This window comes from Schistocerca serialis, chromosome 2 (genome assembly GCF_023864345.2).
Source record: "Schistocerca serialis cubense isolate TAMUIC-IGC-003099 chromosome 2, iqSchSeri2.2, whole genome shotgun sequence".
NCBI lineage: Eukaryota > Metazoa > Arthropoda > Insecta > Orthoptera > Acrididae > Schistocerca > Schistocerca serialis.
The window spans coordinates 889,410,206-889,428,507 of NC_064639.1; the positions used below are offsets into that span (position 1 = coordinate 889,410,206).

At 45.5% G+C, this 18,302-nt stretch overlaps 1 protein-coding gene across 1 annotated transcript in view; it reads right to left on the reverse strand.

Moving 5' to 3' along the window:
• Positions 1-243: 243 nt before the first annotated feature.
• The window catches only part of LOC126456497 (zinc finger protein ZIC 4-like), a 272,110-nt gene continuing 254,051 nt past the window's right edge, over positions 244-18,302 (reverse strand). Inside the window, exons 3-4 of the mRNA XM_050092247.1 lie at positions 4,260-4,603; positions 244-548 (exon numbers count right to left, since the gene is read on the reverse strand). Of these exons, the coding sequence (XP_049948204.1) occupies positions 384-548; positions 4,260-4,603 (509 nt within the window). The 3' untranslated portion in view covers positions 244-383. The remainder of the gene's footprint in view (positions 549-4,259; positions 4,604-18,302) is intronic.

Below are 18,302 nucleotides of genomic sequence, written 5' to 3' on the forward strand. Positions count from 1 at the left end.
TGATGTCAGCCACGGTGGAAGGCACAGTTCGATTTCAGAAAGCATACACTGGAAACTGGAGGAGCTGAGGGCATCAGCCCATGATCTTGGGGAACTGGATGTACGGCTATCAGTCCCCTAGTGTCGATCTGGGTAAGCGGAAACAAAACACCAAAAGACCTGAGGGTATCAGTCCTTAGGAGTCAATCTGGAAGTACAGAACTAGGTTGTAACAGCTGAGGGTATGAGTGCTGGTGCGTCCACGTCCAGCCTGCAGATCCTGTGGTTGGTGCCTCGGGCGTGGGCGTCCTGCGGCGTGCTGGTGAGAGGGCCGGCGGTCACGGCGAGTGCAGCGCCAGGTCGAGGCGCTGCGCAGACGCTTCCAGCGGGCCGAGGGGTGGTCGTCAGTAGGCGGTGGCGGCGCCGTGGTGGTGGTGATGGTGGTGGTGGTGCATCATGGGGTGGTGGCCCAGGTGGTGGCTCAGCTGGCTGACCGGCGAGTGGTCGTTGCTGGGCGGCGTCGGCATGCTCTGGCACACGTACCACTCGGACAGGTTGGTCGCGCCAGCCTGCCAAAACAAAAAGAAAAATCGCTCCTGTCACTACCGGTAATTGGTCTCTGGGCAACCACAGCTTAATTTATCCATAGTTTTCAAAATTTTGTGGTGAAATCTTCTTGTAGCTGCTGATCATCATTTATTGTGAGAACAAGGTTCAACCGGTTTCGCGGTAATGAATTGCATCTTCACATTCATTTGGCTGGAATACATTATTGTACTAAGGTAATGCGATCTCACAACGTTCTACAAGTCACATATCCTGGCAGCATAACGTGCAATGGATATTGAAAGAACCATCAGTAACCTTAGATAATTACGGGTCATTACTAAGGGATATACTAATTTGGGCCAATGTTGAAATCCTCATGATACTAAGTCAGTTTTCACCATGACTTACTAACGGCTGCGTCTGCACGCGAAGTCATCATTTCCTCATCGCAGCCGACATAGCTGCTTCTCTAAGTAACATCAGGAATTGAACACTGGCCCAAATTAGTACGACTCGTAATTATCTAAGATTGTTGATGCATCTTTCAACATCCGCTATCAAGATATGTGCCTTATAGAGCGTTGGGAGATCGTACTCGTTTTATAGCTTATGTAATCCAGCGAAATTAACCTCAAGATGAGAATCATTATCGCGAAATCAGTTGAACCTCGACGTCACAACACATGAGGTTTGGCAGCCACAAGCGGACTCTACTTTTTTTTTAGAAAATTTTACCACAAAAAATTTTTAAAAGACTTTTTAACTAAAAAGTACTGTAAAAGCGACCACGACGCATCTACGAGATCAGACTAGCAATATCAAATGGTGAAGATGATGATTATGGGTTCAAAGGTACTAAACTACTTCGATATCAGTCCCTCGATTCACAGAAAAATGACTTAAAAGGATACGAAATGATGAAAGGAGAATTTTCCGCTCCAGGGTCTGTAACCATGTCATTGTTATTGAATGTTCATGACAGTAGCTTTAGTCAGATAGTTATAAGTGAGATGAAATCCGCACACCTAGAAACTGTAGTAGGTCTCTGAAGGAAAAACCAAGGACGGTCACCATACTCTGTACAACGAAAATGGGGCGAGAAATACGATGGGGTGAGACAATGCGGTCTGTTAGGACTAGAGGGTCAATTAGGTTAGACAGCTAGACAAAGAAAATACACACATAAAAATTCCAAAACGTACGACAGTGCAGAGGGAGAAAGTAGCATGCGGACACTACAGGCACATTCCCCAATGAGTGGAAACCCCCGCAACTAACCCTGACACCGAACGGAGAGACCCATTACCTTTTTTTATAATTTTTTTGTTGTTGATAAAATCCGCTTTCCCTCGGGAAACTTCTAACCTGTCGTCCGAAAGTATCTGAGATAGTTAGGTAAACAGATTGACTGCTCGTCTCAGATCATACAGCAGAGCACATTCAACGAGAATATGGGCCGCAGCTCCATTGAGGGGAATCCCCTCGACGCAAAAGGAACTCGTGGACAGGCATGGTGTGACCTACACGCAGTATCGGCAAAGTACGATAGCAAGGACGGCCAAAGGATAGAAAGGATTTCTAAAAACATAAAGAGAATACTGTAACCGGCTGTGTTCGGCTTCTTGGTGACGATTTTCAGCCATTCATGGACTTCATGTTCACAAACAACGATGCAACGTTTATGGATGACAATGTACCATGTCACCGGGCCACAACTGATCGCTGTTGGTTTGCAGAACATTTTGGTCAGTTAGAGCGAATGATTTGGCCACCCAGATAGCTCGAAATGAATCCTCTCGAACATTCATGGGACGTAATCGAGAGGTCAGTTCATGCACAAAATCCTGCACCGGCAACACTTCCGCAATTATGGACGGCTATAGAGACAGCATGGCTCAATATTTCTGCAGGTGGCTTGCAATGACTTGTCGAGTTCATATCACGGTGATCTGCAGCACTGCGCCGGGCAAAAGGTGGTCCGACACGATGTTAGGAGGTACACCATGACTTTTGTCACATCAGTCTATTACACGTACGTGGAGAGCGCACATCTGTAGTGATAGTTACATACTCCTGTAGTCAGCTGATAGCTGGAACACAAGGTTCTATTGATGGGGGTGTACTTGTCTTTGTTGTTAAGTCTATAAGATTAGTTACATAGACTGCGACTTACACAAGATAAACAGGTACTCCAGAACAGCAAACTTATAAAACGCCACAGCAGTGGAAGGTACTGAAAACAAACTCCATCTTTGCGCAGTGAAGTCTGGAAACTAGATAACTCATGTAACAGAAATATCTATTCTGCTCCTTCGACACAATGGTCAAAAACTGTTTTTCTCCTTGAAGTACTCGAATGAAGAGGAAGCACAAGAACTACCAGAAGAATCAACAAACATACCTCAGACATCTTTACTACTAGACATAGCCAAATTAGCTACAGAAAAACCGGAATGATCGTCCAGTGTACCTGTGTTAAGTTAAGCCCCATTACAAATGAATTTTACAATAACTTATTTTAGTATTTTACGAATACGAATGTATTATACAGTATACAAAAAAATGGCTCTGAGCACTATGGGACATAACATCTGAGGTCATCAGTCCCCTAGAACTTAGAACTACTTAAACCTAACTAACCTAAGAACATCACACACATCCATGCCCGAGGCAGGATTCGAACCTGCGACCGTAGCAGTCGCGCGGTTCCAAACTGAAGCGCCTAGAACCTCTCAGCCACAGTGGCTGGCTATTATATAGTATACAATTCGTGTTAAAATCAAAAGAAAACTATCTTCAAATCGGAGGTTGGTTTGAACACAACAGTGATTTTCTAGTCATGGTCATCTCCAAAATGAGTCTCCATTTTATACCATCCCTACTTCGGCCATCATCACTAATATGGCAACCCAAATAGCAAAATTCATCTACTAGTTTTACCGTCTCGTTTCCCAATATAGTTACCCCAGCATCACCTTATTTAACTGGACTACATTCCTGTACCCTTGCTTTGCTTTTGCTGGTGTTCATCTTTTATGATGCTTGCAAGACGCTGTGCATTCGTCTCAGCTGCTCTTCCCAGTCCTCAAATCCTTGCTGTCTCTGACAGAATTACAAAGTCATCGGCAAACCTCAAACTTTTTGTTTTAATTCCTATAGTAACGTTTTTTTTTCTTTTTTCTTTTCTCTATCGGTGTACCAATGAACAACACTGTAGATAGGTTACAACCCTGTCTCACTCCCTTCTCAACCATTGCTTCCCTTTCATGCCTCTCGACTTTCTAACTGAAGTCTAGTTTCTGTATAAGTCGTATATAGCTTTTGGCTCCGTGTATTTAACCATGCTACGTTCGGAATATCAAAGAGCGTATTCCAGTGAACATTGTCAAAAGCTTTCTCTAACTCTATAATTGCAATAAACAGAGGGTTGGCAATACATTGCAGCTTCATGCCCTCGCAGTACCAACACAGCAAGGTCATGTTGGTTGAGGTCTTACTACAGTAAGCAGATTCAAATGTATTTAGGTTGCAGCAGTTACTCGGAGATGAAGAGGCTTGTACAGATTAGGCTAGGGTGTAGAGCTGCATCAAAGCAGTCTTCAGAAAGACAACAACAACTTTAAGTTTGTGAACTCGTACAGTTAGCTCCACTTCGGCCCATTGCGCTGCAGAGATACCCGCGCCTAGCCCACACCGGCGGCTCGCATACTACACAGTGTACGGCGACTTACGTGCTGCTGCTGGGGCGGCTGCGGCGGCGGCGGCTGGGGGTGGTCCGGCGAGGGCGGACCCGCCCCCGCGGACGCGGCCGAGCCGGACGAGTTGGAGTCGTCGCCGTCGGCGGCAGCGTCGTCGTCGCTGTCGTAGGCGGGGTGGCCCGGCGGCGGACTCTTGCAGCCGTGCACCTTCATGTGCTTCCGCAGCGACGACGGGTGCGTGTAGCTCTTGTCGCAGCCCGCCACGCGGCAGTTGTACGGCTTGTCCGACGTGTGCACGTGCGAGTGCTTCTTGCGGTCCGAGCTGTTGGCGAAGCGCCGGTCGCAGCCTTCGAACTCGCACTTGAACGGCTTCTCGCCTGAAACAAAAGCACCGACAACACGCTCAGTCCACCTGCTGCCAATCGTCGAGATACGCACGATGCCGCCAAGCTTCAAATGGCTCGGAGCACTATGGGACTTAACTTCTGAGGTCATCAGTCCCCTAAAACTTAGAACTACTTAAACCTAGCTAACGTAAGGACATCATACACATCCGTGCCCGAGGCAGGATTCGAACCTGCGACCGTAGCGGTCGCGCAGTTCCAGACTGAAGCGCCTAGAACCGCTCGGCCACACAGGCCGGCTGCCGCCAAGGCCAGGATGGCAGTTACATCAAACACACTCGAGACACAAGACCACAGTAGCAGAATCAAAGTCGAGTGATCGGTCCAGCCCCGTACGTTACAGACGTTACTAGGCTGAATATTAATCAGGTGCAGCAGCTTCGGGAAATCATCTCTGGGCATAAAAGGAAGAACAAAATTGTTCGTATAAACATATGTCCGGGAAAATACACGAAGTCTGCAATGAAACAATTAGTACTGGTATATCATACAGTATTAATTAATTCCATGTCACAAACAATGTTCAAATTTTCCGACACGGAATGCAATGCAAGCATTCACACGATGCACGATGGATTGCCTTAAAATTTAGAATGTTTCAGGCTGCAGTTTTCATGACGGTAACCCGTTTCCAGTCTATGCGACGCTCTTCCATATATTCACATACGCCAAAACCGAAACTTCCTCGTCCTCTCAGCCGGATGGAGTAGATGTCGTTGACGAACAATGGTAGTACATAACTGACTGCCGTTCATGCACCTGTTTTTACACATAGGTGTTCAAACTTTTAAAATATAAAACTGAACGAAGACTCCAACAGTCCGCAATACCTGTATTTATTGAAGTCGATTAGAGATTCACACAACCGGTTTCGCAACTTTTGACTTGCATCTTCTAGTGTGTATAATGCTATGGCATATGGTACAGCGAGCTATACACAACGCCGCATAGTAGCAGCTGGCGTAGTCAAGCAAATTGTCAGCCTTCTTCAAATGGTAAAAACCCTCCTCAATGATGAATGCGTCTGTGTTAGAATCAAGATGGACTGTCATCACTTAACCGATGAAAGAACGCTCCAGTGGGCCTTTCTCGAGCAACAGACGATGGCCTTCGTAAATGTTATCCAGGAAAAAATTGTTTACGAACGGCATCGTCTGTTGCTTGACATAGGCCCCCTTAAACATATTTTCATCGGTTATGTGATGACAGTTCATCGCGACTCTAACACAGAATGGACATTCATCAGCGATGATAGTTTTACCAACTGAAGAAGGCTGAGACGTTCGTCTGGCTACGTCAAGTGTTAGTCTGCAGCATGCTGTAATAGCTCCCTATACCATAACACAGCAATACACATTCCAGAAGTGGCAACTTATAACCTGAGAAAGCGGTTGTGTGACAGTCTCTTCACTTGTCGCCGGTCCCGTTCTTGCGGGATCTTTTTTGGCCGCAGCGATATCGGAGATCTGTTGTTTCACCGGATCCGTGATATTCACGGTACACTCGTGTCCCATCGCTCGTGCGCTGACTATAACACCACGTTCACACTTACTTACGTCTTGATAACCTGCCATTGTAGCAGCAGTAACCGATGTAACAACTGCTCCAGACACTTGTTCCCTTATATAGGCGTTGCCGACCGTAGCGCCGTATGATGCCTGTTTACATATCTCTGTATTTGAATAAGCATGCCTGTACCAGTTTCTTTGACGCTTCAGTGTAAATAAACTTCCTGAACCAAGGAGACAAGGAAGGAAGGAAAGAGAGAGACAGAGAGGTAGAGAAGAGCGTTCCACTCTCGAGCGATGGGGGGAAAAATATTGGTGCGAGGTTCTGTTGCGTTTTATTTTACCGTATGGATCATTATTCCCTATGTAAGTGAAAAATTCCTTCGACATTCAGAAGAGAAAGTAATTGATTGAAATTTCGTGACAAGATTCTGACGCACCGACCTTAGATAGTGAGCGCAAGTCTGAAGACTGCCCTACCAGACCACATAGATGTGATGATTTGCTTGCAGCAGACGCCTGTGCTGCCTGCCACGTATCGAAGTTAAGGCTGTAGCCGTGATTTTTTGACGCAGGAATTTGAGACTAAAGATGTGAGAGAGGACTGAAAGCGAAATGTAAGAGACCAAAGTGGAGAAGGCAGCAGCAGGGCGGAGGTTGGGTGAGGTTGCAAGTCAGCGGGCCACGGCCCTGGCGGGCCCATTACGATCCCATCATCTGATAGACGCCGCGCCACGCAGCCTTGTTAGCCGGCAAGTTAACGGGCATTAGCCGCCGCTAAACGGACTGGCCGGCCCTGAATAATGCACGCCCCCATTGCGCATAAATCTTATTAATTATCTCTTAATTTCATTTTCATGCCTCCGAGCCTACGTGATCCGCTCACGCGGCGTGAATGATGTTCCGTTTATCACGTGTCCGTAACAAGAGGGAAGAAAGGAATCTCGCGAGACTAACAGGTGTTTCTGTCTGTTTTTCTAACGGCATGCTGTATAAATTTCCGATTCAGTAGCACAACATGCAAGCAGAAATTACTATCTGACTAGATATTTACAATGAATTGCGTTTCGCGTCGGATAGAGTGGATTCTTAAAGAACGTTCTGAAAAAGTCGTTCGCAGACAATGCTTTTGATAAGGAAAAAGTGTAAAAACGGCCGATGTTCTGAAGAAAGCGAAAATCAGTTTGGAAATGTTACAAAAATGCGACAAAATATGCTGTTAGTAGATTGACACCAGTCGAAGTCCCCATTCATAAATGAGACCGACAAGGATGTGCATAGGCGCTAACTATTTTCAAGGTATACATTCAAAACGCACTAGGAATGGTTGAAATTCCAGTCTGCTAATAATTATTATTAATGATGACATGTTCTTTACACTGCGGGATCAGCATTACTGACTGGCTTTCATTGTGTATCTTGATTAGATCTCCAATATCTGTTCATGTCAAACGACTGAATTTAATGCAATTGGTGTGCCTCGGGCAGCGCAAGCCACCTTCCTCTACCGACTCCACTGCGCTCTTCCCAGACAGACTGCGGTAGAAGCTCCGGTAGTAGTGTTTGGAAGTCACAGGAGTCGACATCAAAGGCGCAGTTAAATACCGTCCCACGAAATAAGAATTTTGGTGCGTCTGCCTTACGACAGAAGGCGACAGGACCTTCTTCACTTTGCTCTCTCCTGCGCCTCTTCCGTAATGACCTGATAATTTCACCCATTTTTAAACTAATCTAGCATTCTATGGGTTTTACTCTCTTTCTGTCTCTTGCCTGCAACTATTCCTTGCATTCAGTTTCTTCACGATATACGAGGTCGCAGTCATAATGTTTTCGTAATTTTTGTAATTTCCGCTTTCTTTCTTCCCCAGTTCTTAAAAGTATTTCCACATTTCTCATTCCAATAGCGCATTTCATGGAAGCATTTTTCTCCACAAGCATTTTACAAAAGTATTCACATATTTTGCCTTCTCCTTTTTGACTGATTAACTGTAATATAAGACTAATCTGCAAACCAAACGCTTGGCGAAGCTTTTCCTTACCTAAAGGATTATTTTCGCTGTGAACAATCCGTTCACCTTTTCAAAAACACTTCCACCTGCAAATGTTCCACGTCTTAGCTTCATTAAAAAATATTTATTTTCCTCAGCTGTGACCATAATTTATAAATATTGTTCCAACATCTTTCCTTCCAATCGTATTTCAAACATTCGTGTTTAATGATTCTTACAGCTTCACTCCGTTATAAATTGTACTTCGTCCTCTGATTCAGACACCGTTGTATATTTAATTCTCTTTATCCTTTCTTCCCCTGCTTCTTCTAATGCTGTCAGTTTCTCAGTGTAACTATTGATCAGTGTTGGGGATAAATACCATCTTTGTCTGACTCCTCTTCCCATAGCGAGCAATTACATTTGATCGAAGCTGTGCTTCCGGTGCCCTTGGCTGATATTCATTAATACCGAAAGTTAGGAGCGAGCCACGTGGCGAAACACTCTGGCAGGCACTTAAATGTAATTAGCAGAGTATCCATGTAGATGTGGACGGTGGTTCAAATCCACGTCCGACCATCCAGATTTAGGTGTTCGGTGGTCTTCGTAAATCGCCAGTATAGTTTCTTGGTAACGTCGCAGCCGAATTACTCTCCTGTGTTTGCCCCATCCGATCTTGTGTTTCGTCCGTAATGACCTAGTCGTCGACGAAACATTGTACCTAAAACTTCCTTCAGAATACTACGCTGTCCCTTAGGGCGATATTACAATATCAAATTTTCTTTGAAAAAGCTTCTTTTTCAAATAAAATTTGATAGTGTAATAAGGAACTTTGTGGAAGTTAGGCGTTGGTAAATTTTCTTTGACCAAATCTAGCGTCTCGCCTTAGATGTATTCAAAGGAAGCGTTCGTTTCTTGTTTAGTGGGTGGAAAAATGTAACTGCTTGGGGCGCTAGCATCGTTGAAACTGTCTAACATTTAACGTCTATTAACATGGCTTCGATATTTACATGTTGCGTCGCATCTACAACGAAATTGAAATGTACGAGGTGGAAAAAGCACTGTATAATTTACGCCATCCCGAATACAAAAATAGAATAAGAAGAGAGTCTATAAAAAAAAATTGCGGAGATCATGAACCGTGAAGTACGATCAGGATGTACTCTCGAGGATATAAAGGAGAAAATCTACAACTTTTGTAGAAATAAAAATATTTCTTAATGGCTACAGCGTATACTAAACAGTTGTTCGCCTTGAGATATTCCTCCTCCTGCGCTTTATAAGCATCACCTGTCTCTGGCATTATTTTCGTCAACATGCACTGCGATATTAGAGTGCTATGGCATATTCTCCTGTTGCAAGAAATCGCAGTATTAACAGTAAGTGTGTCTTTGGCGAATGTAGCGTTTCTGAAGTAAGTGTTCTGCTTCGTAATGTGAGGAACCACTTTCTTGAGCACATACTGAGATGTACTCTCGTCCACCCATAAGTAATTTTCGTACAACTTTACTTCCTCGACTTGCAGCTCCCGTAACAGATTTTGTTGGATGCTTTTAGCATCTCGCCGCGAAACCCACGTCTTCACTGACGTACATTTCATTTTTCTTTTCTTCCGTTCCTCTTCTAAATGTAAATACATGCAGTAACAAGTCTTCGCCGGTCATTATGGAGGAACTACGGAGTCAAAGATCTTTGTCAGAGAAAATCTGTGATGACAGTGTAATACCCCTATTTGCGCTTTGTGAAATACCTTTTATCAAAGTAAATATGATGAATATTTGATCACATTTCATTGTCAAGGAAAGTCCGATAGTGTAATACCGGCCTTACACCGAGGACAGAGACGACGTTGTGCTAGCCGCAGGAGAGAATTTCCCTCCGCTTCGTCCCCTCCCCCTCCATACCCTACCGACACCGGAAGTTGCCGACACGGCCGTGAAAGCAATCACCGGAACGCTAATTAAGCACCGGCGTCAGATGAAGCTGTGGCTCCCACAGCCGTCCGGCAGCACAAGAGAGGACGCGGAGACGGGACGAGGCGGCTCGCCTGGGGACAATTCACGCGGCTGATCGAAAAGGTCCCCTCGCGGCAAGAAACGTGGGGTTGGCGGTCAAGGGCCGCCGTGCCGGGGAAGCGGCCGCGAGCTGTGAAATCACGCGCACGCCTCGCCGCCCCCACCAGCTCTGCCGACCGCTCCCTCTCTCGTCACGAGATAAAGCCGGCCGTGCGGATTCGCCATTACGTTCTCACTCCCACACCACACACACGTACATTCCGCAAACTACTGTACAACGCGTGGCACCGGCGATTGCCTATCGTATTCAGTTGGCGTATTGAGCCTCTATTCTCTCTTATCTTACTCTCTGAATGCACGCGAGGTGCTCACAGCAGAATTTTTGGCACTGTCTTCTCTGAATATCGGTTCTCTCGATGTACACAATAGTTTGGCGAGAACGATGTCAGATTTCGGCTTACAACTCTGCATCTAGTTTAATAGGGTGTTGTGCAGTGACTAGGGCTCTACTTCCTACGGGGGTTGGTCCCTCAATTGTAAAGGATAGGGTCTCTTACTGGGGACACCATTTATTCTCATTAATTGGGGCTCCAGGGTATGTTTTGAGGGCCTTTGGGCAGTAATTTAGGCCCCTTAGTCACTCATTCCCGGTGTTTGCATATGTCTTAACACGCGTTCATTCAAACTGTCCTTTTTCTAGCTAATGTTTTTCACACCTGCAGTTGCTCACCGATTTTGCGAAGAACCTCTCGCATTTCCTCTCTTACCAGATCATCGACGTAATTCGCGTGACTAAAACATAAGCCTTGAAGTGTCACAACGTTTAAGAATACCATGCCAGTATTCCATCAGCCTGCAGGGAATCTGTGCGGCATTACTTATAAATGGTCTGTTTGCTAATGCCGCACAATTGTAGAAACAGCAAATTTCCCCGAAACGATTTCACTACCCTCCAACAGCCACTATTTTCATGACGTCCTTTTTCTACTTCTACATCTACATTCTGCAAGCCATCTCGCGGTGTGTGGGGGGAGAGTATTTTGTACACCACTATCACTTCCCCCTTTTCCTGCTCCAGTAGCGAGTAGTTCGCGGAAGTATGACTGCCGGTAAGCCTCCTTGTGGCTCGGCTCTGTGGTACCGATAGCTACGATGCCCCAACGTAGGTGCGCTCTGCTAGGTTGGCACTACGACAGACACCGACGACAGCGCACTCTAGCCGGAGCGGGAGAGCTCTACGAGCTCCGCTCCAGATTCTGCCCATTTCATGAAGAGCAGACGGCCTGGAAACATTGCTTCAACCTCAGCTTGCTATTGAGACTATGTACTACTTACGACGGGAATACGGTTTTGCAACTACGGGCTCTTCAGTTGTAAAATTACGTATGCCAGTGGCTAATAATTAAATGTACTTTCACGTATAAAGCTGTACCGAGAATCTTACCTCACCTGCTCCTGCTCACTTCCTACATTCGGCCTACCCATTCCGTTTACAGGAGCAGACCCACGCGCCGCCTTCCAGGCGGGATACAAAAGGATCTGTCTAATTTTATGTTATGGGCTTTTCCTGAAGTGCACGTGGGGGGAAGCAATATATTTGTTGACTCTTTCAGGCACGTACTACCTCGGAACTACAACAAACCACGCCGTGATGCAGAACGCCTCTCTTGCAGCGTGGAGTGGACTGTGCATCCATGTGACGCTTTCGCGCTTACAAAATGATCCTGTAACGAAACGCTCTGCACTACTTTGGATTTTCTCCATTTTCTCTACCACTCCCGTCTGGTGCGGACCTCAGATTGACCAGCAATATTCTGGAATTGGTCCAACATGTATTTTGAAAACTTCAACCTATGTTGGTGGACCACATTTGCTGAGGATTCTTCCAATGAATCTCTAGTATCTGCCTTACTCTAGATTAATTTTATGTGCTCGTTCCATTTTAAATCACTCCGTTAGGAGTGTTCGACTTATTGTTCAGTTGGCGTTGCTATTGATTGTAACAATCTGAATGCATACAGTATAAAATTATCAGCAACACCAGAATCTTAAAAAATGTAACATTAGTAACTATTAAGCTCTTCGGAATTTGATTGTTGTCCTTTTTCTCGTGTTGAGATACTTTCCCGCTTCTTCCACTTATTTTTTAATAAGCCTTAACCGCTTAAACGCGGAAAGTGATCCGTGCATTTCCTACCGATGCAAAGGAGCTCCCATCGGCAAATTCCATGTCTTGTTATATAAGACATAGATATCGTTTTCGAGCGTGCCTCGATTGCAATAGATAATAATTATTTACCCGGCCGCTGTGGCCGAGCGGTTCTAGGCGCTTCAGTCCGGAACCGCGCTGCTGCTACGGTCACGTGTTCGAATCCTCCCTCGGGCATGGATGTGTGTGATGTGCTTAGGTTAGTTAGGTTTAAGTAGTTCTAAGTCTAGCGGACTGATGACCTCAGATGTTAAATCCCATAGTGCTTAGAGCTATTTGCACCATTTGAATAATTCTTTTGAGTGCTTTATTTAACCAAACGACAACCATACTGTAACTGCCGGTCTGAGCTGTAACATACAACTATCTTGAAATCCAGTTTTACAACATAAATTACCTGTTACAGCGTAAGAAGTATTAGATACGTATTTTGAATGCGGTGAAGACATCGCTGTTGAACCTTCTATTAACAAAGATATAGAAAGTTATTTCATGCTATGAAATACGCTTCATAGCATGAAGTAACTTTCTATACCTTCTTTATATGTATAAACAATTACGTAAGGTTGGCACTACTGCCAAGCGCGTTTTCTAGGGTGCAGCAATACTGACAAGTAGCATATGAAAGATTCACTGGAGCGCCGTAAGGCTGACTTATGAAACGTGTGGAAAGCAATATTTGCCTCAGGTAAAAAGCGGACAGGGTCGCATTATAAACTTACCGCCGTAAATAAAATCAAGCCGGCAGGCCCGCATCCTGCCGTTTCAGCGATCGTGGGGTAGAGCCGGCCGTAAAACCAACTCTGTCGCCACCAATGGCCCCGCCGCTTCGCCGAACAGCTGTGAGAAAATGTTTTCCGACCGTGCAATAGCAGCGGAGGGCCGGTGAGCCGAGGCGAAGATCAAGAGGGTCAGTGAAAACGGAACGAAACGCGAGAAAAAGGAAGCGACGGAGGGGGAAAAAAGGTAAGAAAGGAGGAAGCCGCGAGCAGTAAGTATCAAAAGGGAGGAGCGTCATCCATCACGGTATTAGGAGCGCGTCCGCTCCAATGGCGCGCGGGCTCCAGAGTCTAAACTGGAGAATAATACAGTCCCGAGTGCCGGGGCCGCGACCCTGCCGCCGCTGGAGGAGGGTGGAAGAATCCCGGCACATTCGCTCCGCATCCACTTAGGGCGTAAATTGGGGTAACGAGCAGATCCATTGTACGGCTGCGTCTGCCTGTCGCGGACGTTTCGAGCTTCATCTGCTATCGTCATCCCGGCCGGAAGTGTATAGTCACGGACAATTTGGGAAATTTGGGTATCGGCGCCAGCCACCTGTTGTACTTCAAATAGCCATCTTTCCTTCTTTACTTTATGTTACCTCCCTTGGAAACTCTTGAGGCCCTAACACGTGGAAAGCCTCCTACATGAAATTGCGCATTTCGTTCAACACATGTTGGGGGAAAGCATCGCAGTGCACAGATCCAATGTTTGAGATCGGAAAGTTATTAGAGAAACACAGAAAATATAAAGTATCAGTCTATACGAAATCTTTATATTACGAAAAACTAACTACGTTGCAAACCTGAACCAAATAGTGTGATTAAAGTTTCCCCTTCCTGGGACAATGAATTCACGGTGTTCTTATTTCAATTTCCTGGAGTGTATTTAGTATATCACACAGGAATGTGTCAATAAAGTTTCCCCTTCCTGGGACAATGAATTCACGGTGTTCTTATTTCAATTTCCTGGAGTGTATTTTAGTATTTGACACATTCCTGGGGTCAGATACATCACATGATCACACTGACAGAACCACAGGCACATAGACACAGGCAACAGAGCATGCACAATGTCGGCACTAGTACAGTGTATATCCACCTTTCGCAGCAATGCAGGCTGCTATTCTCCCATGGAGACGATCGTAGAGATGCTGGATGTAGTCCTGTGGAACGGCTTGCCATGCCATTTCCACCTGGCGCCGCAGTTGGACCAGCGTTCGTGCTGGACGTGCAGACCGCGTGAGACGACGCTTCATCCAGTCCCAAACATGCTCAATGGGGGACAGATCCGGAGATCTTGCTGGCCAGGGTAGTTGACTTACACCTTCTAGAGCACGTTGGGTGGCACGGGATACATGCGGACGTGCATTGTCCTATTGGAACAGCAAGTTCCCTTGCCGGTCTAGGAATGGTAGAACGATGGGTTCGATGACGGTTTGGATGTACCGTGCACTATTCAGTGTCCCCTCGACGATCACCAGTGGTGTACGGCCAGTGTAGGAGATCGCTCCCCACACCATGATGCCGGGTGTTGGCCCTGTGTGCCTCGGTCGTATGCAGTCCTGATTGTGGCGCTCACCTGCACGGCGCCAAACACGCATACGACCATCATTGGCACCAAGGCAGAAGCGACTCTCATCGCTGAAGACGACACGTCTCCATTCGTCCCTCCATTCACGCCTGTCGCGACACCACTGGAGGCGGGCTGCACGATGTTGGGGCGTGAGCGGAAGACGGCCTAACGGTGTGCGGGACCGTAGCCCAGCTTCATGGAGACGGTTGCGAATGGTCCTCGCCGATACCCCAGGAGCAACAGTGTCCCTAATTTGCTGGGAAGTGGCGGTGCGGTCCCCTACGGCACTGCGTAGGATCCTACGGTCTTGGCGTGCATCCGTGCGTCGCTGCGGTCCGGTCCCAGGTCGACGAGCACGTGCACCTTCCGCCGACCACTGGCGACAACATCGATGTACTGTGGAGACCTCACGCCCCACGTGTTGAGCAATTCGGCGGTACGTCCACCCGGCCTCCCGCATGCCCTCACTCAAAGTCCGTCAACTGCACATACGGTTCACGTCCACGCTGTCGCGGCATGCTACCAGTGTTAAAGACTGCGATGGAGCTCCGTATGCCACGGCAAACTGGCTGACACTGACGGCGGCGGTGCACAAATGCTGCGCAGCTAGCGCCATTCGACGGCCAACACCGCGGTTCCTGGTGTGTCCGCTGTGCCGTGCGTGTGATCATTGCTTGTACAGCCCTCTCGCAGTGTCCGGAGCAAGTATGGTGGGTCTGACACACCGGTGTCAATGTGTTCTTTTTTCCATTTCCAGGAGTGTATGTATACATGGAAGAAGCCTGGAGATACTGACAGGTTTCAGATAGATTATATAATGGTACGACAGAGATTTAGGAACCAGGTTTTAAATTTTAAGACATTTCCATGAGATGGGACCTGGATAAACTGAAAGAACCAGAGGTTGTACAGAGTTTCAGGGAGAAAATAAGGGAACAATTGACAGGAATGGGGGAAAGAAATACAGTAGAAGAAGAATAAGTAGCTTTGAGGGATGAAGTAGTGAAGGCAGCCGAGCATCAAGTAGGTAAAAAGACGAGGGCTAGTAGAGCTCCTTGGGTAACAAGAAGAAATATTGAATTTAATTGATGAAAGGAGAAAATATAAAAATGCAGGAAATGAAGCAGGCAAAAAGGAATACAAACGTCTCAAAAATGAGACCAACAGGAAGTGCCAAATGGCTAAGCAGGGATGGCTATAGGAGAAATGTAAGGATGTAGAGGCTTATCTCACTAGGGGTAAGATAGATACTGCCTACAGGAAAATTAAAGAGACCTTTGGAGAAAAGAGAACCACTTGTGTGAATATCAAGAGCTCAGATGGAAACCCAGTTCTAAGCAAAGAAGGGAAAGCAGAAAGGTGGAAGGAGTATATAGAGGGTCTATACAAGGGCGATGTACTTGAGGACAATATTATGAAGATGAAATGGGAGATACGATACTGCGTGAAGAGTTTGACAGAGCACTGAAAGACCTGAGTCGAAACAAGAAAAATTCGGGGTAGGTACTAAATTCCATGGAGCAGAAATAAAAACTTTGAGGTTTGCCGATGACATTGTAATTCTGTCAGAGACAGCAAAGGACTTGGAAGAGCAGTTGAACGGAATGGATAGTGTCTTGAAAGGAGGATATAAGATGAACATCAACAAAAGCAAAACGAGGATAATGGAATGTAGTCAAATTAGGTCGGGTGATGCTGGGGAAATTAGATTAGGAAATGACACACTTAAAGTAGTAAAGGAGTTTTGCTATTTGGGGAGCAAATAACTGATGATGGTCGAAGTAGAGAAGATATAAAATGTAGACTGGCAATGGCAAGGAAAGCATTTATGAAGAAGAGAAATTTGTTAACATCGAGTATAGATTTAAGTGCCAGGAAATCATTTCTGAAAGTATTTGTATGGAGTGTAGCCATGGATGGAAGTAAAACATGGATGGTAAATAGTTTGGACAAGAAGAGAATAGAAGCTTTCGAAATGTGGTGCTACAGAAGAATGCTGAAGATTAGATGGGTAGATCACATAACTAATGAGGAGATATTGAATAGGATTAGGGAGAAGAGAAGTTTGTGGCACAGCTTGACTAGAAGAAGGGATCGGTTGGTAGGACATGTTCTGAGGCATCAAGGGATCACCAATTTAGTATTGGAGGGCAGCGTGGAGGGTAAAAATCGTAGAGGGAGACCAAGAGATGAATACACTAAGCAGATTCAGAAGGATGTAGGTTGCAGTAGGTACTGGGAGATGAAGAAGCTTGCACAGGATAGAGTAGCATGGAGAGCTGCATCAAACCAGTCTCAGGACTGAAGACCACAACAACAACAACTAAAATATCATTAAATAGCATGTAATTTAAATGTTGCTTTCAACATTAAGATGGGAAATTCCTTAGTACCCTATCAAGGACTAAGAAAAGACTGCGGTCAGTCCGCTTTGTTGTTTGACGTGAACACTAACATGATTGAAGTGATGAACTGAGGGTTGTATTTAACAATGATATTACGACAATAGAGTCTGCAGGCGAACAGGTGTCACTAACATGATACGAACGCAAGGGCAATATTTACAAAGGACTAGAAGGATGGTTAACGTCGAAATAGCACGAAAGTTCATTTGGGTATCCAGGGTGCAATGCATCTGTTAACAGGTCCATCGCTGACATAAAATGTAATATCTAGTAATATAAGAAATTAAATGAATGAATCGACTAGCACTTTGGAAACATAGGAGGCAAACAATCCGGATGCACAGCATTACGATATATGTTGAAACGTACTCAGTTTTGCGGAAGTGAACAAGGACATTAATGCAACAAAGTAAGAGAAGAACACAAATATCGGAAATGATATTTTTACGATGAACCAAAGACAAATTTCGTAGTAATATCCATAGGGAACTGAATGACAGATAAAGAACGCAACAACCAAAAGCGAAGCTTCTGGTATTTATAACGGATTACCCAAGATCGTCTCCACGGGAGCATTCCTCTATATATAAACCTAAAAGAAGACCAGACGTTGGACTTCCGCACGCAAGGTGGAGCCAGTAATTGAGAGAGATATAAAACAGCAATACTTGAATTCTAAATATGCTTATGCTTCGTAGATACAGCGGTAGTGCGACTTCCAACATGTGACCAGATGAGAGGAAACGCAGATGCAAACTAAAAATGCAAAGAACTGTAAGTAATCACATATTTACACAAAAAGCGAGAAGTGAGGTGTTTTATAATCTACGAATAATACGTATCAAAACAAAAGTGTGTCATAATTGTACGGTTATAGATTCCATTGATGATGCTTTAAAGTGAAAAAAGGCGAAACGTGCCTGGGTGAACAAAATACAGTACAGCAAGAGAAGGCGTTTTTGATTTACAAAATAAATATTTCTGTGCTTGCTGCAGAGGATGGCCACGCAAAAAAACTCGTTATAAGACGGCTTTAGTTTAGTTGTTCCGGGAGAAGAGACCAAACAGCGAGGTCATCGATCTCATCGGATTATTGAAGGATGGGGAAGGAAGTCGGTCGTGCCCTTTGAAAGGAACCATCCCGACATTTGCCTGGAGCGATTTAGGGAAATCATGGAAAACCTAAATCAGGATATCCGGACGCGGGATT